Here is a 26,317-nt window from a genome sequence, read left to right as displayed (position 1 = left end):
AGATTCAAAAGCAGCTTCTTCCCCGCTGTTACCAGATTCCTGTATGACCCTCTTATGGACTGAACTGATCTCTTCACACATCTCTCCTGAGTGGTACTACACTCCGCATGCTTCACCTGTTGCCTGTGCCTATGTGTATTTATGTATGTCCTATGATTTTTATCATGTATGGAATGATCAGTCTGAACTGGACGCAGAACAATACTTCTCATTGTATCTCGGTACATGTGACAATAATAAAATTTAAACAAATCAAAGTAGGACTCGCATTGAATGTATACGGTGAATATCACACATATCACAATTGTATTGAAGAACCTCAGAGTGCAAATTGATCTGGGTAGATAACATAGATACTTTTGCACCATTTGTAATGACCATTTTGAATTGTCTGTAATGTTCCTTTGACTGTATCGAAGCACTTCAGAGAGCAACGTGACTTATGTAGAAAACCTGAATATAATTGCACTTTGTGTAACGGCCATTTTGAAATGTTTGTAATGCTCTTTCAGATACATGACGATTAAAGTATATTTTTTACAAAACAAAATAATTTCTGTTATTTACGACCAAAATGGAAACAAAATCACAATGACAGACATTGATTTTCATTCATTACTTTTATTCCCATCCTACCAATATCACCTTGTATTTCTGTTGCGAGAAGCATTGACTCTGACCTAGTTTTCTGTTGAATGTGATGAGTTTGAAAATCAATCATTTCCAGCGAATAACATTGAAAGTAAGTTGAAATGTCTGTAATCTGAGTGTTAATTCATAAAACGAAGACACAATTCTCTGGTTGAATTATATTTATTGAGGAGAATAATTATTCGAGAGGAAATCACAATAAAGTTTATACCATGTTTGAAACCACAAGCCTTTTTAACGATTATATCAATATGAAAACAAAGTGGATTGTTGCATTAATGATTGTTGCAGTAGTTGATCGTAACGACATGCAGTTTTGGTTTATTCGCAAAGAAGCCAATGGCATTGCAGCAACGTTACTGCAGTAATAGGGCACTCAGGAAAAAGCAGATGATTGTAACTGTAGAGATTGAAATCTGTTGGCTGGAATCAGAAACCTCCGCTGCAGAGGAGAGGAAAGTGAAATGTTAGGAGCTGCGCAGAGAGAAAGTCACCATAACAACACAGATGATTAATTAACTGGAGAATACATGAAGTATCAGCAGGGGAAGGTTATTCGGCCCCTCGATTCTTGTCGCCAGTGGAGGGGATTGTAGCTTCAGCATCATTTCCCCTCTGCACCCTCCCCACTTCCCTCCCATCAACCCTCGTTGATCAAAAATGTCGCTACTCCAGTCTCGAATGATCCAACATCCACTTTAATCTGGATACATGTGAGTTTGTCCATTTGGGTGACAAAAACAGGAATCATAGAATCCCTGCCGTGCAAGAGGCCTTTTGGCCCATCGAGTCTGCACCAACCCTCTGAACGAGCACTCTATCTAGGCACAACCCCCTCACCCTCCCACTGGCCCATCCCCTGATCCCCACCCAACCAGCACAACATTGGACACCAAAGGGTAATTTTACCACAGCCAATCCACTTAACGTGCACATCTTTGGACTGAGAGGGGAAATTGAAGCACCCGGGGAAAGCCCACATAGACGCGGGGGAATGTGCAAACTCCACAGCAAGTCACCCGAGGCCGGAATCAATCCAGGTCCCTGGCACTGTGAGGCAGCAATGCTAACCACTGTGACACCTTGCTTTGTTTTCTTTTCGCCAAGATATTTGTAATAAATATTCCATAAGGCCATAAGACATTGGAGTAGAAGTACACAAGGCGGCTCATCGAGTCTGTTCTGCCATTCAATGAGATCATGACTATCTGATACCATAATCCTATATCTGACCCATGAAACTCACAACAAACCCAATTTGCTTTAATGTTCACAACCAGTCGGTAGAAGTCAGATCAAGTTGGAACAGCAGACGTCAGAAGAGCAGCGATGTTTAGAAGGGTGGACCGGAGGGTAATGGAGGAAGAGACGGGAGAAACATACAATTTGGGCAATGTTTCTAGTGAATCAATGCAGTCGTCACTCATGCAGGCAGAAAAGCGATTCGCACCAGAAGGATCAAAGTGATGAACATGTGTCCAATCAATTTACCCATGGATATAGGGAGACCGTGCTCACACGTGCTACATACGTGTTCTTTAATCCTCAGGTAGTTAGAATCAACAATATGTCAAAAGTCCGCTCTGCCATTCAATGAGATCATGAACAATCCCATCTGATAACCCTCAACTCCCACTTTCCCACCTTATCCCTATAACCCTCTATTCCCTGACTGATTAAAAACCTGTCTATCTCAGCCTTGCAAATTTGATTTGATGTTTTCCATTGTCAAGGAGGAAAGCACCATTTACAGCTGATATCTGGCGGAGTGATATCATTCCTGCAGCATGTAATGGGGACTGGCTGCTCAAGCCTAGTGTGAGCTGGCTGAAGACAAGTCCACCTGGTTAGATGGGATTCTGCCTCCAGTCTGTATTATCCACCCTAATGGGGGAAAGTTATCTGATTTCATGCTGCTCTTACATAATGGGGTACCTATCAACATTTAGGTGATTTGTTTGTGGATTAAAGATGGTAAAGTCCTTACCTTTGCAGCACATTGTCCGAGGCAAAAAAGGATATGTTCGTAGTCAGAGGGAGCGCGCATGAGAATTCTAAAGAAATGGTCCGATTGCGAGAGACAATCCCATAACCTTCAATAATCGACGCTCGAATAGTGTTTGAATGATTAAAGTGGGTATTGTTCACCTAAATATAAAAAAATAACATTCATCAATCAGGTGAACGAGCATCGGAAAAAAGTCAGCACGGTAGCACAAGTGGATAGCACTGTGGCTTCACAGCGCCAGGGTCCCAGGTTCGATTCCCCGCTGGGTCACTGTCTGTGCGGAATCTTCACGTTCTCCCCGTGTCTGCGTGGGTTTCCTCCGGGTGCTCCGGTTTCTTCCCACAGTCCAAAGACGTGCAGGTAGGTGGATTGGTCATGATAAATTGCCCTTCGTGACCAAAAATGTTAGGAGAGGTTATTGAGTTACGGGGATAGGGTAGAAGTGAGGGCTTAAGTGGGTTGGTGCAGACTCGATGGGTCAAATGGCCTCCTTCTGCACTGTTTTTCTATGTAACTATGTCAGCTGTCATCAATTCCCTCAGATGGTGCACAAGGCATTTCTGGGAGGTAAGTTTTTCCTTTAAAAAACACTTCCCTTCACAGGAGCAGGCCGTTGGATTTCCGCGGGAGCAGTGCGCAAGGCATTTCTGGGAGGTAAGTTTTTCCTTTAAAAAACACTTACCTCCACAGGAGCAGGCTGTTGGATTTCGGCGGGAGCGGTGCGCAAGGCATTTCTGGGAGGTAAGTTTTTCCTTTAAAAAACACTTTTCTGTTTTATTTTTTTTGACCCGCGGACTTCTGGGAAGGCCCCCAAACCAATAAATTCTGGTGGCGAGGATACCCGAGGCACTACACGTGTAGTGTCTCCCACCCACCCTCCTCCTCTAACCTAATAATAAGATCCATTGGTGTGAGGTAAGTGCCATATTATATTATTATTAGCATTATTATATTTATATTATTAGCATTGCGCAGGTCAAGGAGACACAACCGGAGTGAGAGAGATACAGACAGTGAGAATTTGGTAGTTTGGTGCAGTAAGGTAACCAGGAAAGGTAAGTGGTTAATCTAATTGTGCTGTTTTTCAGTTAAAAGTGCAGGGTAGTGTCTGATTGGCTGAAGCTGCCCCCACCATAAACTTAAATTAAACTAATTAATTAGTGATGGCTGGTCAGGTGATGTGCTTGAGCTGCTTGATGTGGGAGCTGGCAGATCCCATTGCGAGCTGCAGCGACCACATCTGCAGTAAGTGTTGGCTGCTCGAAGAGCTCCGGCTCAGAGTTGATGAGCTGGTGTCTGAGCTTCAAACACTGCGGCACATCCGGGAGGGGGAGACTTACCTGGACACTGTGTTTCAGGAGGCAGTCACACCTGTCAGAGTAAGTAGTTTAAATCCTGCCAGTGGCCAGGGACAGCAGGGTGTGACTGCAAGTCAGGTAGGTAAAGGGAACCAGCAGTCAGGAACTCAGGAGCCTCAGCCCTTGACTCTGTCCAACAGGTATGAGGCACTTGCTCCCTGTGGATGGCGAACAGGGTTGCAGGAAGGAGGAGTCAGCTGACCAAGGCACCATGGTTCAGCAGGCCATTCAAGGGGAGGGAGTAAATAGGCAAGTTGTAGTTGTAGGGGATTCTATTATCAGGGGGATAGATAGTATCCTTTGTGAGCAGGATAAAGAGTCCCGCATGGTATGTTGCCTGCCCGGTGCAAGGGTGCAGGACATCGCTGACCGGCTTGAAAGGATACTGGAGAGGGAGGGGGAGGATCCAGTTGTTGTGGTCCATGTCGGTATCAACAACATAGGCAAGTCTAGGAAAGAGGACCTGTTTAGAGATTATAAAGAGCTAGGATTCAAATTAAAAAACAGGTCCTCAAGGGTCATAATCTCCGGATTACTGCCCGACCCACGTGCAAATTGGCATAGGGAGGCAAGAATAAGGGAAGTTAACACGTGGCTGAAAGAGTGGTGTGGGAATGAGGGGTTCCTTTTCATGGGACACTGGCATCAGTTTTGGGACAGGGGGGACCTATACCGTTGGGATGGTCTCCACCTGAACCGAGCTGGGACCAGTGTTCTGGCGAAAAGAGTAAATAGGGTGGTCAATAGGACTTTAAACTAAAGATTGGGGGGGAAGGGAAAGTCAGGGAACCAAGAGGTGAAGTAATCAGCGGGGAGCGTAGCTGCTTAGGAATACAAAAAAACACAAACAGACAAACTCAAGAGTGGTTACGATAGTCCCCATCCCACAAAATATGACACAGTGTATGGAAAGGCTCAGTAAACCAAGGTCCACCACACTAAGAAAACAAAAAGGGACGGTCAATAGAGAATTAATGGTGCTATATTTAAATGCGCGCAGTGTACGGAACAAGGTAGATGAGCTGTGGCCCAGATTGTGACTGGCAGGTATTATGTGGTAGGCATCACAGAGACATGGTTGCAGGGGGTTCAGGACTGGCATTTAAACATCCAGGGATTCACAACCTATCGAAAAGACAGAGAGGTGGGCAGAGGGGGCGGGGTTGCCTTGTTAATTAGGAATGAAATTAAATCAATAGCACTAAACGACATAGGGTCAGATGATGTGGAGTCTGTGTGGGTAGAGTTGAGGAACCACAAAGGCAAAAAAACCATAATGGGAGTTATGTACAGGCCTCCTAACAGTGGTCAGGACCAGGGGCACAAAATGCGCCACAAAATAGAAAGTGCATGTCAGAAAGGCAAGGTCACAGTGATCATGGGGGACTTTAATATGCAGGTGTACTGGGTAAATAATACTGCCAGTGGACCGAAGGAAAGGGAATTCATTGAATGTTTACAGGAGGGCTTTTGGAACAGCTTGTGATGGAGCTCACGAGGGAACAGGCCATTCTGGACTTAGTGTTATGTAATGAGCCAGACTTGATTAAAGATCTTAAAGTAAGGGAGCACTTAGGAGGCAGTGATCATAATATGGTAGAATTCAATCTCCAATTTGAAAGAAAGAAGGTAGAATCAGATGTAAAGGTGTTACAGTTAAATAAAGGTAACTACAGGGGCATGAGGGAGGAACTGATGAAAATCAACTGGGAGCAGAGCCTAGTGGGAAAGACAGTAGAACAGCAATGGCAGGAGTTTCTGGGAGTAATTGAGGACACAGTACAGAGGTTCATCCCAAAGAAAAGAAAGGTTATCAGAGGGGGGATTAAGCAGCCATGGCTGACAAAGGAAGTTAGGGAATGCATCAAAGCAAAAGAGAAAGCCTATAATGTGGCAAAGAGTAGTGGGAAGTCAGAAGATTTGGAAGGCTACAAAAACAAAACAAAAACAAAGAGAGAGATAAGGAAAGAGAGGATCAAATTTGAAGGTAGGCTAGCCAGCAACATTAGGAATGATAGTTAAAGTTTCTTTAAATACATTAAAAACAAACGGGAGGCAAAAGTTGACATTGGGCCGCTCCAAAATGACGCTGGTAATTTTGTGATGGGAGACAAGGAAATAGCTGAGGAACTGATTAAGTACTTTACGTCAGTCTTCACAGTAGAAGACATGAGTAATATCCCAACAATTCCAGAGAGTCAGGGGGCAGAGTTGAATATGGTAGCCATCACAAAGGAGAAAGTGCTAGAGAAACTAAGAGATCTAAAAATTGATAAATCTCCGGGCCCAGGTGGGCTACATCCTAGAGTTCTAAAGGTGATAGCTGAAGAAATAGTGGAGGCGTTAGTTATGATCTTTCAAAAGTCACTGGAGTCAGGGAAAGTCCCAGAGGATTGGAAAATCGCTGTTGTAACCCCCCTGTTCAAGAAGGGAACAAGGAAAAAGATGGAAAATCATAGGCCAATTAGCCTAACCTCGGTTGTTGGCAAGATTCTAGAATCCATTGTTAAGGATGAGATTTCTAAATTCTTGGAAGTGCAGGGTCGGATTAGGACAAGTCAGCATGGGTTTAGTAAGGGGAGGTCGTGCCTGACAGACCTGTTAGAGTTCTTTGAAGAGATAACAAATAGATTAGACCAAGGAGAGCCAATGGATGTTATCTATCTTGACTTCCAAAAGGCCTTTGATAAGGTGCCTCACGGGAGACTGCTGAGTAAAATAAGGGCCCATGGTATTCGAGGCAAGGTACTAACATGGATTGACGATTGGCTGTCAGGCAGAAGGCAGAGAGTTGGGATAAAAGGTTCTTTTTCGGAATGGCAACCGGTGACGAGTGGTGTCCCGCAGGGTTCAGTGTTGGGGCCACAGCTGTTCTCTTTATATATTAACGATCTAGATGACGGGACTGAGGGCATTCTGGCTAAGTTTGCCGATGATACAAAGATAGGTGGAGGGGCAGGTAGTATGGAGGAGGTGGGGAGGCTGCAGAAAGATTTAGACAGTTTAGGAGAGTGGTCCAAGAAATGGCTAATGAAATTCAACGTGGGCAAGTGCGAGGTCTTGCACTTTGGAAAAAAGAATAGAGGCATGGACTATTTTCTAAACGGTGACAAAATTCATAATGCTGAAGTGCAAAGGGACTTGGGAGTCCTAGTCCAGGATTCTCTAAAGGTAAACTTGCAGGTTGAGTCCGTAATTAAGAAAGCAAATGCAATGTTGTCATTTATCTCAAGAGGCTTGGAATATAAAAGCAGGGATGTACTTCTGAAGCTTTATAAAGCATTAGTTAGGCCCCATTTAGAATACTGTGAACAATTTTGGGCCCCACACCTCAGGAAGGACATACTGGCACTGGAGCGGGTCCAGCGGAGATTCACACGGATGATCCCAGGAATGGTAGGCCTAACATACAATGAACGTCTGAGGATCCTGGGATTATATTCATTGGAGTTTAGGAGGTTGAGGGGAGATCTAATAGAAGCTTACAAGATAATGCATGGCTTAGATAGGGTGGATGTAGGGAAGTTGTTTCCATTAGCAGGGGAGACTAGGACCCGGGGGCACAGCCTTAGAATAAAAGGGAGTCACTTTAGAACAGAGATGAGGAGAAATTTCTTCAGCCAGAGAGTGGTGGGTCTGTGGAATGCATTGCCACAGAGGGCGGTGGAGGCTGGGACGTTGAGTGTCTTTAAGACAGAAGTTGATAAATTCTTGATTTCTTAAGGAATTAAGGGCTATGGAGAGAGCGGGTAAATGGAGTTGAAATCAGCCATCATTGAATGGTGGAGTGGACTCGATGGGCCGAATGGCCTTACTTCCGCTCCTATGTCTTATGGTCTTATGGTTTAAGAAGCTAAAGGGGTGTGGTTTCCCCCTCCCAGGGAAAGGCTTCATTATCATTACACCCCCCACAAGGTCAGATGGAGGACAGTGAGCTGAACAATATAAGTGGCCCATCTTGGAGCAACAAGGAGGCTGTGGAAATTTGCCTCACGAGGAGCGTAAATCAGGTGCAGAGAGCATCGATGGTCTGTTGTTATACCCTCCATCCCTTTCCATTCATTTATAGAAACATATACATACACTGAAAATAACAGCAGCAGGAGGCCATTCGGCCCTTCGAGCCTGCTCTGTCATTCATTATGATTATGGCTGATTATCAAGTTCAGTACCCTGATCCCACCTTCCCCCCATATCCCTGGATCTCTTTAGCCTTAAGAGCTAAATCCAATTCCTACTTGAAATTACACAACATTTTGGCCTCAACTACTTTTTGTGGTAGTGAATTCCACAGATTTACCACTCTCTGGGTGAAGAAATTTCCCCTCATCTCAGTCCTAAAAGATTTACCCACTGTAGGACATCTGTGCATCCTCCTCACAGCTCATCCTCCCACCCAACTTTGTATCATCTGCAAATTTGGATCATAGAATCATAGAAGTTTACAGCATGGAAACAGGCCCTTCGGCCCAACCAGTCCATGCCGCCCAGTTTTTACCATTAAGCTAGTCCCAGTTGCCCGCACTTGGCCCATAACCCTCTATACCCATCTTACCCATGTAACTATCTAAATGTTTTTTAAAAGACACAATTGTACCCGCCTCTACTACTACCTCTGGCAGCCCATTCCAGACACACACTACCCTCTGAGTGAAGAAATTGCCCCTCTGGGCCCTTCTGAATCTCTCCCCTCTCACCTTAAACCTATGCCCTCTAGTTTTAGACTCCCCTACCTTTGGGAAAAGGTAGATAATACATTTAGTTCACTCGTCCAAAACATCAATATATAATGTGAACAGGTGTATTTTCCTTTCTGGGGACTAAGTCCCCACGCTGGCAGGAAAACCGGCGCCAATGACTCCGGCGTCAACGGGCCCCCAAGGTAAGGAATTCTCACCTGTCTCAGGGGCTAGGTGGACACCGGAGGGGTTGGTGCCGCTGCAGCCGGCACCGAAGGGACTGTGCGAGTTCGCGCATGCGCCAAACGGCCGGCGTGATCTCGCCCATGCGCGGAACTGCCGACATGTTTTGCTGCATGCATGGGGGGTTCGCTCCTCCATGCCAGCCATGGCGGAGCCCTACAGGGGCCGGCGCAGAAGGAAGGAGTGCCCCGACGGCAGAGACCCGCCCGCAGATCTGTGGGCCCCGATCGGAGGCCAGGCCACCATGCCCCCCCCCCCACACCCCGGGGTTGGATCCCCTCGCGCACCCCCGAGGACCGACCCAGCCGACTTACCTACCAGGTTCCGCCGTGTGGGACCATACATAACCCACGTCGGCGGGATTGGCCAAAAATGGACGGCTGCTCGGCCCATCGGGGCCCGCAGAAATGCCGGGGGGGCCGTCGCAAATGGCCCCCGACTGGCACGGCGTGAATCCCGTCCCTGCCCGAAAAACAGCGCCAGGGAATACGGCAGCCGGCGTCAGGGCGGAATTCGCGCTGCCCCCTGGGGATTCTCCGACCCGGCGGGGCGATGGAGAATTTGCCTCTCATCCCTGCGGTACCCCACTCGTCACTGCCTGCCAATCGGAAAAGAAACCATTTATTCCAACTTTCTGCTTCCTGTCTGCTAACTAGCTTTCTATCCATATAAAGGCACTACCCGCAATCCCACACATTTTAACTTTACTTGGTAACCTATTATGTGAGACCTTGTCGAAAGCCTTCTGAAAGTCTAAAGAAACCACATCCACCGGGTCTCCCTGGTCAACTCTACTTGTTCGATCTTTAAAGAATTCTAGTAGATTTGTCGAGCATGATTTCCCTTTGGTAAATCCATGCTGACTTTGTCTGATTATAGCACTGCTTTCCAAATCCTGCATGAGGAAATCCTCGATAATGGATTCCAGGAACTTCCCTACTACTGACGTTACGCTCACTGGTCTATACTCTCCAATCTGTAGGAACCATTCCACAGTCCAAATAAGTTTGGAAAATGACCACCAATGGATCCACTATTTCTAGGGCCACTTCTGTAAATACTCTGGAATGAAGATTATCAGGCCTTGGAGATTTGTCTGCCTTTAATCCCATTAATCGCCACAAAATCATTTCTCTACTGATGCTAATTTCCTTCAGCTCCTCGCCGAAACTTTTCCACCCCCATCCCCATGATCCCATCAGCATAAGATGTAGGAGCGGAAGTAGGCCACTAGGCCCATCGAGTCTGCTCCACCATTCAGTAAGACCATGACTAATCTGATGTGATAATCCTCAACTGAACTTTCCTGCCTTATCCCCACAAGCCTTGATGCCCTTACTGATTAAATATCTGTCTATCACAGCCTTGAACATAATTAGCGACCCAACCTCTGCACAGAAATATAGAAAATAGGAGTGGGAGGAGACCTTTCGAGGCTTCTCCGCCAATCATTATCATGGCTGATCACCCATCTCAATAGCCAAATCCCGCTTTCCCCCCACATCCTTTGATCCCCTTCGTCCCAAGAGCTAAATCTAACTGCTTCTTGAAAACACACAATGTTTTAGAGTCAACTACTTCCTGTGGTAACAAATTTCACGGACAACCAATCTCTGGGTGAAGAAATTTCTCCTAATCTCTGTCCTAAACCTGTTTACCCCGTATCATCAGAAGAGGGAGAAATTCCTCTTCATCTCTACCTTAAATGGGCTACTCTGAGATTATACCCTCTGGTCCTAGACTCTCCCACAAGGGGAGGAGACATCCTCTCAGCAACTATCCTGTTAAGCCCCCAGGTACACGATATGGCTCAATAAGGTTGCCTCTCATTTTTCTAAACTCCAATGAGTACAGGCCCAACCTACGTAATCTCTCCTCATCTCTCCATACCTGGGATCGATCCACTGAACCTTCTGTGGACTGCCTCCAATGTCAGTATATCTTTCCTTAGATAATGGGACCAGAACTGTTCACAGTATTCCAGGTGTGACCAACACTGTTCACATTATTCCAGATGTGACCAATAGTGTTCACAGTATTCCAGAAGTGCATTCTCCATCTGCCTGTGACTCCAGCTCCCTGTTCCCACCCAACGGGATCTCATTGGTTCATTTTGGGCGATGCTTCCGGAGTGAAATTGCAGCGTCATTGCAAGATGACGAACTGGCGTTAAGGTTAAACTCTCTGACTGAAAGGCTTTCAACATGAATATTCTCTGCAAATCAGTCCTGAAAAGGTTCAGAAAAACATTTCTTGCATCTTGTCTGACTGGTGAAATAAATGTACGAATTGAGAAGGAAGTGACACAAGGACAGCCTGCGCTTTGATTCTGGAGTTTTGGAAGACTGGTTTCACTTTACCCGATATGCGAGTAATAGACAAAATGTTTTTACAAAGTCTCCACTTTTCACTCTGAGCAGCTGCCCACATAGATACCTTGAGATTGGAGCCGCAAAATCGCCTGCTTGAATCAAAGTGAAAGACCAGCCTTCCATTGGTGACTTGTCCGACACAACTGGGGTCATTGAGATGGAAGTAACGGGAATGCCAGCCATCATTGAACAACAAGCAGCGCGATAACGAGATTTCACTGTTGTTGCCGTTACACGTCAGTCTGTAGTCTGTAATCAGAACACAATTGCCATCAACAAATTACAAATTGGAGCCGTGATCTGTAATAATTTTGTCCACATGGCAGGCGGGTTTCCCTTGGCTGAGACAGAGGGCAGACCAGACCAGAGTGATGGTGAGGATGGAACAAGAATTAATTACCGATCTCACACGGACAGGAACATCTTGAACAGAATGGCACAATGTGATTGAAGTCACTGTTTGACATTGGAGGAGGCAGAAAAGTTGTCATAGAATTTGAAAGCAACTTCCAAATTCGGTGCCTCCATGGCCGACAAATTGCACCTTTGGGTGACGAGGTACTATGTCAACTGCTACCCCTTTTTATCATCATTCTAATTTTAAAAATATGCACTAAAATATTGGACAAGGGATGGTGGAAGTTTTACCCCAAGCCGCACTCCATCCCGACTTGAAAATATATCGGCTGTTCCTTCGCTGTCGCTGGGACAAAATCTTGGAACTGTCTCCCTAACAGCACTGTGGATGTACCTATACCACAGGGATAGGTTCAAGAAAGCAGCTCACCACCACCTTCTAAAGGAGCAATTAGGGTTGGGCAATAAATGCTGTGCCAGCCATGGCTCCGACATCCCGCAAATAAATAAAAATAAAACAATAAGATTTAATGCAGAGTTTGATATGTTGTTAAATGACCTGTGGCAGGATTTTTGTCCATTGTATTAACCCATGGACATGGGAAAGTTTACCCATTTATTGTATAAAAAACCTGCTGTAGCAATAAAAGTGAGAGCGGTTTACAGGCCATGTTTGTTGCAATATTCTTACCGTAGATCTTGTCCTGCGTGGTGCCACTTCCATCCTCACAAAAACATCCGAAAACCCCTCTTTGTTCTCCGCACCACTCATGCCCCCGACACAACTGCTCTTCACATGGGTGCTGTGAGGCTGGAATAAAGAACAATCTGTATTGTTACGGCGGTGGAGGCCGGGACGTTGAGTGTCTTTAAGACAGAAGTTGATAAATTCTTGATTTCTCGAGGAATTAAGGGCTATGGAGAGAGAGTGGGTAAATGGAGTTGAAATCAGCCATGATTGAATGGTGGAGTGGACTCGATGGGCCGAATGGCCTTACTTCCGCTCCTATGTCTTATGGTCTTATTGTTACACAATCCATCCACTCGCCAGTGCGCTCATTCAAACAGATCAGGCAAGAGGGCTCTCGCCATTGGCCAAACACAAATTTTAATTGGAATTGTGCAATTAATATTAACCAAGACATTGTGCCTCCTGCTGCAGGTTGAGAGCTTTAATTGCTGACAAATGGGCAATGGATAATGGAGGTTCTGTTCCAGGTCACACACAATCCTGACTTGGAAATATATTGGCCGTTCCTTCACTGTCGTTTGGTCAAAATTTTGGAATCCTCTGGTGGCATGGTGGCACAGTGGTTAGCACTACTGCCTCACAGTACCAGGGATCCGAGTTTGATTCTGGCCTGGGTGACTATCTGTGTGGAGTTTGCACGTTCTCCCCGTGTCTGCGTGGGTTTCCCCCAGGTGCTCCGGTTTCCTCCCACAATCCATGTGCAGGTTAGCTGGGGTTACAGGGATAGGGCGGGAGTGTGGAACAAGGCAGGGTGCTCTTTCAGAGGGTTAGTGTAGACCCAATGGGCCAAATTGCCTCCTTCTGCACTGTAGGGGGTGCTATGATTCTATGAATATCAAGTCGCAAAATGTATCCTTACGACAGTTTTGGCTGGCCTGCCAGGAGGGGATTGACACCCCTTGAACATTGCAAGCCTTTTCATAAGCTTTGATGGCTCCACACAGCATCAGGTTGTTTGTCCCGTATAGATACAGATCATACACACAAGCTGTGTAATAATTCATGGGATCCAGGTGCAGGTGACAAACAGCAAAGGGTCCAGTCTGATTGAGGATTATTGAACAGAGCGATTGAAACTGGGCAGTCCGGGAACCATCGACTTCCACATTTCTATTGTCATCTTCACATCTACAAAGAGAAATCCAATAAACAAGATGACAATAAACAAAATGTCGCGGCATTTATCACACTCTCATTCAGACACTTACACTTTCTCGGAAATGTAACATTTACCAACTGTTACTAATAACGAGTATCTCCAGCACCATCAACAAGGACAATACCTGAACACAGTGTTCACCATTCCCACAGTGTCTGCGGCTCACTGCAAAGATTAGATGCTCAATTTAGAGGCAATATTACTCTGTATTTAACCCCGTGTTGTACCTGTCCTGGGAGTTTTTGATGGGGACAGTGTAGAGGGAGCTTTACTCTATATCTAACCCTGTGCTGTACCTGCACTGGAAATGTTTGATGGGAACAGTGTAGAGGGAGCTTTACTCTATATCTAACCCCGTGCTGTACATGACCAAGGAGTGTTTGATGGGGACAGTGCAGAGGGAGATTTACTCAGTATCTAATCCCGTGCCGTACCTGTCCTGTTTGTTGGATCGGGACAGTGCAGAGGGAGCTTTACTCTGTATCTAACCCTGTGCTATACCTGTCCTGGGAGTGTTTGATGGGGTAAGTATAGAGGGAGCTTCACTATGTATCTGACCCGGTATTGTACCTGTCCTGAGACTGTTTGACAGGGACAGTGTAGAGGGAGCTTTACTCTGTATCTAACCCCGTGCTGTACATGTCCTGGGAGTGTTTGATGGGGACTGTACTGAGGGAGCCTTACTCTGTATCTCATCCCGTGCTGTACTTGTCCTGGGAATGTTTGATGGAGACAGTGTAGAGGGCGATTTACTCTGTATCTAACCCCGTGCTGTACCTGTCCTGGGAGTGTTTGACAAACACAGGATTGTTTGGTTTATTATTGGGGCCACCCAGCTTTTTTAGGATTTGACGAACTAAACTGTGGTCCTGTATCCTGCTCTCAGTCAAGTATGAGGAAAGAATCCAATTAGGTTTGTTGCTCTTCTAACCGAATATTGCAGCCAAAGAACTCACCTCGGGTTTTGGTGACATGTTGTCCAATGGCAATGGAAGTCCTGCCCTTTTTTTACTCATTTACGGGATGTGGATGTCGCCGGCTGGGCCAGCATTTGTTGCCCATCCCTAATTGCCCCTTGAGAAGGTGGTGGTGAGCTGCCTACTTGAACCTCTGCAGTTCCTGTGGTGTAGGTACACCCACAGTGCTGTTAGGGAGGGAGTTCCAGGATTCTGACCTACCGCCAGTGAAGGAACAGCCAATTTATTTCCAAGTCAGGGTGGTGAGTGACTTGGAGGGGAATCTCTCGGTGGTGGGATTCCACCTATCTGCTGCTCGTGTCCTTCCAGATGGTAGTAGTCACAAGTTTGGAAGGCGCTGCCTAAGGAGCCTTGTGTATCTTGTAGATGGTACACATGGCTGCTACTGCTTTGTGGTGGAGGGTTTGAATGTTTGTGGAAGGGGTGCCAATGTACTGGGCTGCTTTGTCTTGGATGATAAGCACGGTAGCCTTGTGGATAGCACAATTGCTTCACAGCTCCAGGGTCCCAGGTTCGATTCTGGCTTGGGTCACTGTCTGTGCGGAGTCTGCACATCCTCCCCGTGTATGCGTGGGTTTCCTCCGGGGGCTCCGGTTTCCTCCCACAGTCCAAAGATGTGCAGGTTAGGTGGATTGGCCATGATAAATTGCCCTTAATGTCCAAAATTGCCCTTAGTGTTGGGTGGGGTTACTGGGTTATGGGGATAGGGTGGCGGTGTTGACCTTGGGTAGGGTGCTCTTTCCAAGAGCCGGTGCAGACTCGATGGGCTGAATGGCCTCCTTCTGCTCTGTAAATTCTATGATACTGTCCTTCTTGAGTATTGTTGGAGCTGCACTCATCCAGACAATTGGGAAAGTATTCCATTATACTCCTGATTGTGCCTTACAAATAAATGTTGGACAGGCTTTGGGGGGTCAGTAGTTGAGTTACTCGCCACAGGATTGCCAGCCTGTGACCTGCTTTGTGGCCACAGTATTTATATGGTTCGTCCAGTTCTAATCCCCAGGATGTTGATAGTGGGGGATTTAGCGATGGTAATACATTGAATGTCAAGGGACGATCATTTGATTCTCTCTGATTGAGATGGTCATTGCCTGGCACTTGTGTTGCGCAAATATTATGCACCACTGTCCAGCCCAAACCTGGATATTATCCAGGTCTTGCTGCATTTGGACATGGACTGTTTCTGAGGAGTCACGAATGGTGCTGCCCATTGCACGGACGTCCTCACTTATGACCTTACGATGAAGGAAGGTCATTGATGAAGCAGCTGAAGGTGATTGGACCTAGAACACGCCCCTGAGGAACTCCTGCAGTGATGTCATGGAACTGAGATGATTGACCTCTAAGCACCACAACCACCTTCCTTCGTGCCAGGTATGACTCCAACCAGCGGAGAATTTTCCCCCTGATTCCCATTGACTCCAGTTTTACTGGGGCGTCTTGATTTCATACTTGGTCAAATGCTGCCTTCTTGTCAAGGGCAGTCACTCTCGCCTCACCTCTGGAGTTCAGCTCTTTTGTCCATGTTTGAATCAAGGCTGTAATGAGGTGAGGAGCTGGGTGACCCTGGCGGAATATTGAGGTTGCCGATATTTGGGAAGCCTCCTCCGCCATTGAGTTGTTCAATTGTCCACCGCCATTTACTACTGGATGTGGCGGGACTGCAGAGCTTAGATCTGATGCGATGGCTGTGGGAATGTTTAGCCCAAAGCACTCTTCAAGCTAACAGGTAGGTCACAGCCTCCGATGAGTGTGCTCAAACATCCCTTGATCCCTGAGAATTGGGTATCTACTGGTGCACGCCAAACTCTTACCTCAAATCACTGTTTTCTGTTTTCCAAGAATTTCCAAATTCATTGTCGCTCCTCGCTCTTTGACCTGTGGGCAGGACCTTGTCATCCATCAGATTGCCATTAAAATTCCCACACATCCCACACAATCTGTTGGCGTACTCTGGCCCGACTCTCACCAGCACAGTGCTCCGTCCATCGTAATGCACCTCGACATTGTTCACTGCGTCGACCACAATAAAACCATCCACGTGGGAGATTGTGGCCAAAGAGGGGATATTGTGGGGGGTCAAAACAGTTGTTCCATTGACCTGATAACACAAAAGTGAGGCCAGCCTCGGTTGACTTGTGCTTTTCTGAAAACTGCAACAGACTTAATTCAAAGAGGCCATCACCTCCTGCCCAAACTGCAGCTAATCCCATGACAGTGGAGAAAATGTTTCTGCAACAAATTATAGTTAGTGGAGGATAGTTATGAAGAAATAATGGGCGGGATTCTCCGGTCTGCCAGCTGCATTTCCCTGCGGCATGCGCCCCCGCAGGCACCGGGATTCACCGGTCTGCCAGCTGCATTTCCCTGCGGCATGCGCCCCCGCCGGCACTCTCCGGTCTGCCAGCTGCATTTCCCTGCGGCATGCGCCCCCGCAGGCACCGGGATTCTCTGGTTTGCCAGCTGCATTTCCCTGCGGCATGCGCCCCCGCCGGCACTGGGATTCACCGGTCTGCCAGCTGCATTTCCCTGCGGCATGCGCCCCCGCAGGCACCGGGATTCACCGGTCTGCCAGCTGCATTTCCCTGCGCCCTGTGCCCCCGCAGACACCGGGATTCTCCGGTCTGCCAGCTGCATTTCCCTGCGGCATGCGCCCCCGCAGGCACCGGGATTCACCGGTCTGCCAGCTGCATTTCCCTGCGGCATGCGCCCCCGCCGGCACTCTCCGGTCTGCCAGCTGCATTTCCCTGCGGCATGCGCCCCCGCAGGCACTGGGATTCACCGGTCTGCCAGCTGCATTTCCCTGCGGCATGCGCCCCCGCCGGCACCGGGATTCTCCGGTCTGCCAGCTGCATTTCCCTGCGGCATGCGCCCCCGCAGGCACCGGGATTCACCGGTCTGCCAGCTGCATTTCCCTGCGGCATGCGCCCCCGCCGGCACTCTCCGGTCTGCCAGCTGCATTTCCCTGCGGCATGCGCCCCCGCAGGCACCGGGATTCTCCCTTCCTGCAGCCGGCCAATGGGATTTCCCATTGTGGCCACCCCACGACGTTGGGAAACCCCCGAGCAATGCCGGCGGATCAGAGGATCCCGCCGATGGAGAATATCGCTGAATGTATCCGGATATCTCTGACCCCGACACGTTTCCAACGATATTGTGACCTTGGAGAGAGCACACTGTCGATTAACCAGAGTGAAACCGGGACTGCAGGGGTTAATTCACATCAATGCCTTGCGAGGGAGATATTAGGAACTTGGGTATAGAAATCGGGTCCAAGATGTAGCAGGCAATTTAGAAGTTAAACAGAATTTTTTTTTTTTTTTTAAAAGGCTGCTCGCAGCAGAGATATGTCTAAAGCCTGAGTTACCTTGCCCCATTAAGACTTAACCTCATTAACCCTAACAGAGTGATTCACTTGAGATCCATTATTTCAGTCTGGACACTCCAGAAGAAAAAACTTTGTTGAAAGGGCTGGGTGGAGCTGTGGGAGAGAAGAAAGAGAGCAAGAGCGAGAGCCAATTTGGAACAGGAAAAAGGAAGAATGTTGTGAGCAACCATGGAACAGGTCATGAAAGCTGCCGCAGAGGGAAGGTGGTGAGAAAACGTATTCTAACAAAAGAAAGAGTCCTTCTTAAATGCAAGTATTTCCTTTACCTGTATGTGTAAATGGAACAAGAGCTGTATTTTCATGCACAAAGTATCATTTTGTTAAAAATAAATTTAGAGTACCCCATTCATTTTTTCCAATTAAGGGGCAATTTAGCGTGTTCAATCCACCTACCTTGCATATCTTTTGTGTTGTGGGGGCGAAATGCATGCAAACATGGGGAGAATGTGCAAACTCCACACGGACAGTGACCCAGAGCCGGGATCGAGCCTGGGATCTCGGCGCCGTGAGACTGCAGTGCTACCACTGCGCCACCGTGCTGCCCTCACGAAGTATCATTTTAATGGGAATTAGTAAATTAAGGTTAAGAAAATGCATGCAATCTGTTTGTGTTAGAATTTTAAAAGTTTAAATATTGTTTTCTTTTCTTTTGTCTGAATAAAGTTTGTTTATAAAATTACCACGCCTATTTCTTATATTCACACTCCTGGAACGATCTTTCTGCATAGTCTTAAAAATGTTATGCGTCTGGCTCAGCCTTTTAGCCATTGTTGAGGGCTGATCAGGCGTTCGTAACACTCGCCTCGTTTCCCAGGCTTTTTAGAAGCTTGGGAAGGGGAGGGAAACGGGAAAATAGATAGGGGTTGATAGACAAAAACGATTTACACTTGTTGCCAAGAGTTTCAGACCAGGGAGCGGAGTCTAAAAATGAGTGGCAGCTCTTTCAGCAGTGGAATCAGGAAACATTTCTGCACACACACAGGCAAGGGGAAAGGTTGGAGTTCTCTTCCACAAACAACTGATGGATTGTTAATTTTAAATCTGAGATTGAGAGATTTTTGTTTTCAAAGGTTCAAGTTGAATGGTAAACAGACAGGAGGGGCTAAAGGCGTCTCCTCCTGTTCCTGTGTAACATGCTCATGTGGGGGGGGGGGGGGGAGAATGAATGGGCCTCCTCATGTTCCTGTGTGACATGCTCGAGGGCCAACTGAATGGGACTCCTTCTGTTCCTGTGTAACAGGATCAAGGGGAGTTCAATGGTCTCCTCCTGTTCCTGTGTAACAGGTTCGAAGGGCTGAATGGGACTCCTCCTGTTACTGTGTACCAGGCTCATTGGGACTGAATGGGCCTCCTCCTGTTCCTGTGTAACAGGCTCGAGGGGGCTGAATGGGCCTCCTCTTGTACCTGTGTATCAGGCTCGAGGGGGAGCTGAATGGCCTCCTCCTGTTACTGTAGAACGGGTTTGAGGGGGCTGAATTGGCCTGTTCCTGTATAACAGGCTCAAGGGGGACTGAATGGGCCTCCTCCTATTCCTGTGTGTCAAGCTCGAGGGCGCTGAATGGGCCTCCTCCTGATCCTTTGTCCAATCTTGCAGGATTGGTAGAATTGCTGGTCATAAACCTGTTGGTAATCTGATGAATGTAGGAATTTCATATATGTTGTATCATATGTATTTAGTGTGGTAAAGGTTTAAAGCCTGGGTTAGTGTGTGTATGACTGCTGAAGTCATTTTTCCCCCCCCCCAAAAGTCCTGGTTTAAAAGAGACACATTGGCTGCGAGAGATAATTAAAGCAATGTAAAAATTGGAGCTAATGGAATCTTGGGTGGGATTTACCGGCTGTTCATGCCGGCGGAATATTCTGGTCCCATGGCATTGCATGGGTTTCCTGGCAATGAGGGGACCAGGGGGACCAGTCAATCCCGCTGGCGGGCCGCCTCCGCAACCAAAACACGTGTGGCGGGGTTGATCGGTAAATCCCGCCTACCCTTTGTTTATATAAAGAGGGTTCCCTAGGGAGTTGATCATTAAAGACATTGGGCGGGATTCTCTAAAACTGGGGGGATGTCCCCACGCCGACGGGAAAACCAGCGGCAACAACTCCGGCGTCAACGGTCCCCGAAAGTGAGGAAATCTCACCTATCTAAGGGGCTAGGTTGCCGCCGGAGTCATCCCCGCAGCTCCAGCTGCCGGGGAACGGCCCGCGCGAGTCTACGCATACGCGGAACGGCCGGCGTAATTCCACGCATGCGCGGGGGTTCTTTTCTCCACGCCGGCCCCCGAGCAATATGGCGGAGCCCTACAATGGTCTGGCGTGGAGTAAAGTAGGCCCCGATCGCGGGCCAGGCCACCATGGGGCCCCCTCCCCGGGGTCGGATCAACCCCGCCCCCCGCCCCCTCCCCAGGATGGCGTTCCTCGGGGCCCGGAGAATCGCCGGGGGGGGCCGCGATCAATGGCCCCTGACCGGCGTGTGGCGATCCCGCCGGCACCTGATAAACGGCGCCGGAGAATAGGGAGGCCGGTGTCGTGGCGATGGGGCGCGATTCTCACGCGACCCCGGGGATTCTCTGACCCCGGCGCCGGGTTGGAGAATCCCGGCCATTGTGTTTGATCTTAGTAAGGTGATATAGTTCATGGGAGGAACTAGGGTTGAAGGTGTTACGTTTCAGTTCAGTTAAACATTTGACTGTGGACAGACCAGCAGCTTTTCCCAAAGCAGTTTGTTAAAAACATCTTGCCTGTGAACAGAATGGCAATTTCTGAAAAGGTTGGCAGGTTAAACAGTAGTTTGACACTGGCAAGAATCTGCAGCTGGTTTCTGAAGGCTTGCTCTCTCTCTGTAAGTGATTTATACATCGAAACATACACATCGAGAATAGAACGAGGAGGCCATTCAGCCATTTGAGTCTTCTCCGCCATTCATTATGGTCATGGTTAATTATCAAGTTCAATACCCTGATCCAGCCTTCCCCCCATATCCCTTTAGCCCCAACAGCTGTATCAAATTTCATCCTGAAATTACACAACATTTTGGCCTCAACTACTTTCTGTGGTAGTGAATTCCACAGATTCACCACACTCTGGGGGAAGACATTTTTCTTCACCTCAGTCCTCAAAGGTTTACCCCTTATCGTCTTGGGTTGACTAACTGTATTTAAAAGTGGATTTTGACCAGAGATGGGTTTTGCTTGAGTGGAGATTAAAATATAGCCGTTAGGAGTTAGTGTTTCATCTTATTGGTCAGCATTGTTTAAGTGGTAATTGTAAGCTATTTTCTTTATGAGGTTAAAGTTAGTAATACTGTGTAAGTTGAAATGTTTGTATTAATACACCATGCCCCAGTTTGTGTGTGCAATCACTGCTAGAGCGAAGTATCTTGTAAATTAAATTATATATTGGGCTTTCTGCCCAGTATCCTAGCAACTGTTGGGGTCAGGACTGGGATCATAATAGTGCCCAAATGTCAAATCAAAGATTATTTGATTTGAACAAGATGACAGTTCTAAACTGGGGGAAGGGCTATTTTAATAAGATCCGATATAATTTGGCAAGAGTGGGCTGGCAGCAGACACATTTAGGTAAATCTGTGACAGAACAGGAGGATGCATTCAAGAAGGAATTAGGGAGAGTGCCTGGCCAATATGTTCCAATAAAGAAAAAGGGTGGGACCAGCAAATCGAGTGAACTCTTGTTAGGATACAGTTGTAAAACGTTTATCTCTTTGGTGTTTCCATTTAATTCCTGTGCTGCCGACTTCCTTTAATCTACAGTTCTTGCTGGCTGCTGCCACATTGAGATTTTTGCTTGAACTACAGACTTTAGGCAAACCAAATCACCCCTGGTGGAATGGACTAGACCAGGACTTCCCTTTTAGGTCTGTGGCAGAGCCCATGATGTCAGTTTGATAGACTTGGCAAGCAACCAACTGGCTCCATTGCAATCCTGGGACTAAGCAGATTCCCCATGCGGATTGGTCCGGATTATTATAGCCTGTCCTACCGGTCTCTGTGTTTTTGCTCTCAACTTTGCTTTGGGGACTGCAGAGCTCCGCTGAATCTTTTTGAGTCTCTCTCCCAGAAGAGGGTAATTCTGTCTCAAATCATAGCTGGAACTCCCTTCGGGTATACAGAGTAGTCTGTGGGTACTCAAAGCCTGAAGGCAGAGCTGGGAGAAGGGGAACATTCCGGATTCCTCTCCCATTAAAGGTACCAGACCCCACCCGAAGGCCTCATGAAAACTGCTGCACTGATATTCTGTTTAACTGAGACAAGCTGTTGGTGAGCTTGCTGAAGTTGACCACATCTCAGAAGCTGTGCAGTCCTGAAGTGCATCTTCTGAGTCGGTAAGGCTCAGCCCAACAAGTTAGAGGGGATCGCACAGTCTGAGAGTCTGGCCTGAGTGGTCCAGCCTGAAGATCCAAACAAAACCCATGGTTCAACATTGCGCCTTCTGAAGGGATCATCGCCACAAGGTCATCAATCCCAGCAGCAAAGATCCTCAAATCTCTCAAACCTGTTATTTTTTAAACCCCTCCTACACCTTTATCATGTGTCTGTCTTTGATGGGGAAGGGGAAAGGGGGCATGGTTTGGGGGAATAGGTAGCCTAGCAGACCATCGTTCTATTATATATTCACCTTTTACTCGTTATAAATAAAATTTGTTAACGCTTTACTTTCAATCTGATGCCTGTAACTCATTGGAGCAGTCAAGGGTTAAAGATCTCAGGAAAACACACATCACTTACTATGGGACTCCAGGGGTCCCAGGGTGGTGTAACCTGGATAAGAGAGCAAAAAAGGGAATGAAAGGATACTGGCAGGTCAAGCACATTAAGGCTAAAAGGATAACTACGGAAAGAGTCGGGCCCACTAAGGACCACGGGGTAATTTGTGTGTGGAGCCAGAGGATGTATAAAGGGTTCTAAATAAATTGTGTCCGTGTTCACTCATGAGAGGGACAGTGTGGGTATAGAAATCAGGGAGAAAGACTGTGATAACATTAAATAAATTAACAAAGGCAGAGAGAAGGTTCTGAGTGTTCTGGCAGGCTTAAAAGTAGACACATCTCTAGGACCAGATGAAATGTATCCCAGGCTGGCGAGTGAGGCAAGGGAGGAAGTAGCAGAGGGTCTGGCAATATTTTTCAATTCCTCTCTAGCCACAGAAGAGGTGCCAGAGGATTGGAGGATAGCCAATGTGGTACCATTATTCAAGAAGGAAGGCAGGGATAAACCAGGAAACTATAAGCCAATCAGTGATGGGGAAACTATTGGAAGCAACTCTGACAGACGCATTTGGAGAGGCAGGGATTAATCAGGAACAGTCAGCATGGATTTGTTAAGGGGAGGTCATGTCTGACCAACTTGATTGAATTTTGCAACAAGGTGGCCAGGTGTTTAGATGAGGGAAATATTTACTTGGACATTTGCAAGGCTTTTGATAAGGTTCCTGTGGGGAGACTAAAAGCGAAGGTAAGAGCCCATGTAATTCAAGCAAATTGTATCTAAATTTGGCTGAGTGGCAGGAAGCAGAGGGTGACAGTCAAGGGGTGTTATTCTGACTGGAAGCCTGTGTTGAATGGGGTCCAACATGGATCAGAGTTGGGGGCCCTTGCTGTTTGTGGTTTATATAAGTGATTTAGATATGAATGTAGGAGGGTTGATCAGTGAGGTGGTAAATAGTGAAGGGGATAGCCTTCGATTACGAGAGGATATAGATGGGCTGATCAGATGGGCTCATCAGTGGCAAATAGAATTCACCCCAGGTAAGTGTGAGGTGATGCACTTGGGCAGGACAAAGAAGGCAAGGGAACACATGATATCAGAGGGATCTTAATCTGCATGTACACCAGTCCCTTAAGGTAGCAGAGCAGGTGGATACAATAGTTAAGAAGGCATATGGTAATCTTGCCTTTATTAGCTGAAGCATAGAGTTTAAGAGCAGGGAGGTTATGGTGGAACTATACAAAATGTTGGTTAGGCCACAGCTAGAGTATTGTGTGCAGTTCTGGGATCCACATTATAGGAGGGATGTGATAGCACCGGAAAGGATGTAGAGGATGTTGCCTGGCTGGAGTGTTTTAGTTATGAAGAAAGATTAAATAGACTGGGGTTGTTTTCCTTGGGGCAGAGAAGACTGAGGGGGGACATGATTGAGAGACGTGCTTGTTAGGTGAATATGACATTCTGAATTCTGCCTCAGTGTATCCGAACAGGCGCCGAAATGTGGCAACTAGAGGCCTTTCACAGTAACTTTACTGCAGTGTTAATGGAAGCCTATTTGTGACAATAAAGATTAATATTATTAAAATTATGAGGGGTGTAGATAGAGTAGACGGGAAGAAATCTTTCCCCTTGGTGGAGGGATCAATGACCAAGGGACATGGATATTAAGCTAAGGGGCAGGGTGTTTAGAGGGGATGTCAGGAAAAACATTTTCACCCAGAGGGTGGTGGGAATTTGGAACACATTGCCTGAAAGGGTGGTGGAGGCAGAGACCCTCATAACATTTAAGTAGTATTTAGATGTGCACTTGCGATCCCAAGGCATACAAAGCTATGGATGAAGTGATGGGAATAGAATAGGTGCTTGTTTTTGACCGGCGCAGATGCGATGGGTCGAAGAGCCTTTTCCGTGCTGTGTGACTCTCTAACTCGATCACTCAATGACTCTAAATCTGCATCCCCTCCCCCTCACCCCACAGTCTCAGGCAGCGTCTTCCCAATCTTAACCATTTGCTGTGACAAAGTTTCTCCTCGTGTCACACATCATCTAAAATGTGTGTCCCTCTGGGTCCCCATCCTTCCACCAATGGGAAAAGATTCTCCCTCTATCCCGGACCCCCCTCGGGATGTTGAATACCTCGATCAAACCTCTTCTCGACCTTCTTGCCTCCAATTTGAACAACCCAGCTCCATCCCGAGAATTAATGTAAATTGTCATATCAATGAATAGTTACTGCAACTGGAACAAAACTCACCAGTACACCTCTTCCGTTCTCTATGGTGATATGAACACCCAGGAGGTAGACATGTACACGGGACACAAAGGACACCAGGTTCTTGCGGCGGTGCCGTTTCTCCACAGTCACTCGGAACCAGGGAACCGATGAAGGGTTAGAAACTTTGGCAATGTCATAGTCACCAGTTCCCTGGAAATGAGCCAACGCACCGTCAAAGGTCAGATAGTGCGGGTCACCAGTCACGGTGCAACTTCGGAAAGAGCTGAAGCAGCCTCGCTGACCCTTCCTGGTGGTACATTCCTCAGTCCGACCGCAGCCTGCAGGGACACATCTGACATCGCCCCTCGCAAAACACTGGCATCTGGATCTGCAGTTGTCTGTCAACACTGCCTCTCCTACCTGCAAAGGAAATCCAGCTCTCGGTTAAATATTCTCCAGTTTCGCATCATTCCCTCCCCCCCCCCCCCCCCCCCACCTCAGCTCCTCACCATCACCAGCGCCACCTTGCGGTCAGCTGTGAACCTACCTTCAGGTACACACCATTGTGGAAACATCCGCACTGGTTGGGGGAGACACAACTGTCTCCGCTCCTCAGGTAGCCATTGTTGCAGAAACAGCCCTCAGAACATCTCAGATCACAGGATGACGAGACAGAGACATTGACACAATTCCCATGACATGGATTCCCACAAACCTCGAAATGACTGTTTTCAGGGCACCGGACATCTGGAGATAAAGACGGGAAGAAGAAAACATGGACATGAGATCATAGACTTATTACGGTGCAGAAGGAGGCCATTCGGCCCATCGTGTCTGCATCAGCTTTCCAATTGAGCATCAAGTCTTAGTGCCAGTCTCCCGCCTTTTCCCCATACCCCTGCACATTGTTTGAAAAGAAACAATCATTCAAATCCCACTCGAATGCCTTGATTGAACCTCCCTCTACCACACTTCCAAGAAGCACAATCCAGAACCTAGCCACTCACTATTTGAAAATATCTATTCCCACATCACATTTGCTCCTCTTGCAAATTACTTTAAATCTGTGCCCCCTCATTCTTGATCCTTTTATGAGCGGGAACAGTTCTCCTACTCTGACCAGCATCCCCATGATTTTGAACATCTCTATCAAATCTCCTTTCGCCTCCTCTCCGCCTCCTTCTCTCCAAGGAGAATAGTCCCAACTGAGACAATATGTGTATTGTAAGAATAATGAAGGATTAACAATTTACTGTAACTACATCCAAACACTAGATGGCATTCGAGCACATACATGTGGACCATGCAATATTCTTGATTCGGGAAGTAGGTGGTTAGGCGAGATAGTGAATAGTCGTGTTCTCAGGAGCTATGTAGTTAGAATCAGAGTTTTAGTCAATCAGTTAGCTTTTATATCTTAGCAAGCAAGTCA

The 26,317-nt window shown here is 47.2% G+C and overlaps 1 protein-coding gene across 1 annotated transcript in view; it reads right to left on the bottom strand.

Annotated features, from left to right (window-relative positions):
• Positions 1-794: 794 nt before the first annotated feature.
• Positions 795-26,317, bottom strand: part of LOC140386465 (alpha-tectorin-like) — a 110,784-nt gene continuing 85,261 nt past the window's right edge. The window contains exons 13-20 of the mRNA XM_072468834.1: positions 25,433-25,632; positions 24,925-25,305; positions 16,373-16,659; positions 13,279-13,547; positions 12,360-12,479; positions 11,376-11,560; positions 2,639-2,799; positions 795-1,093 (exon numbers count right to left, since the gene is read on the bottom strand). Of these exons, the coding sequence (XP_072324935.1) occupies positions 1,081-1,093; positions 2,639-2,799; positions 11,376-11,560; positions 12,360-12,479; positions 13,279-13,547; positions 16,373-16,659; positions 24,925-25,305; positions 25,433-25,632 (1,616 nt within the window). The 3' untranslated portion in view covers positions 795-1,080. The remainder of the gene's footprint in view (positions 1,094-2,638; positions 2,800-11,375; positions 11,561-12,359; positions 12,480-13,278; positions 13,548-16,372; positions 16,660-24,924; positions 25,306-25,432; positions 25,633-26,317) is intronic.

This window comes from Scyliorhinus torazame, chromosome 12 (assembly GCF_047496885.1).
Source record: "Scyliorhinus torazame isolate Kashiwa2021f chromosome 12, sScyTor2.1, whole genome shotgun sequence".
NCBI classification, from domain to species: Eukaryota; Metazoa; Chordata; class Chondrichthyes; order Carcharhiniformes; family Scyliorhinidae; genus Scyliorhinus; species Scyliorhinus torazame.
This window is presented reverse-complemented; position numbering and strand designations above follow the sequence as displayed.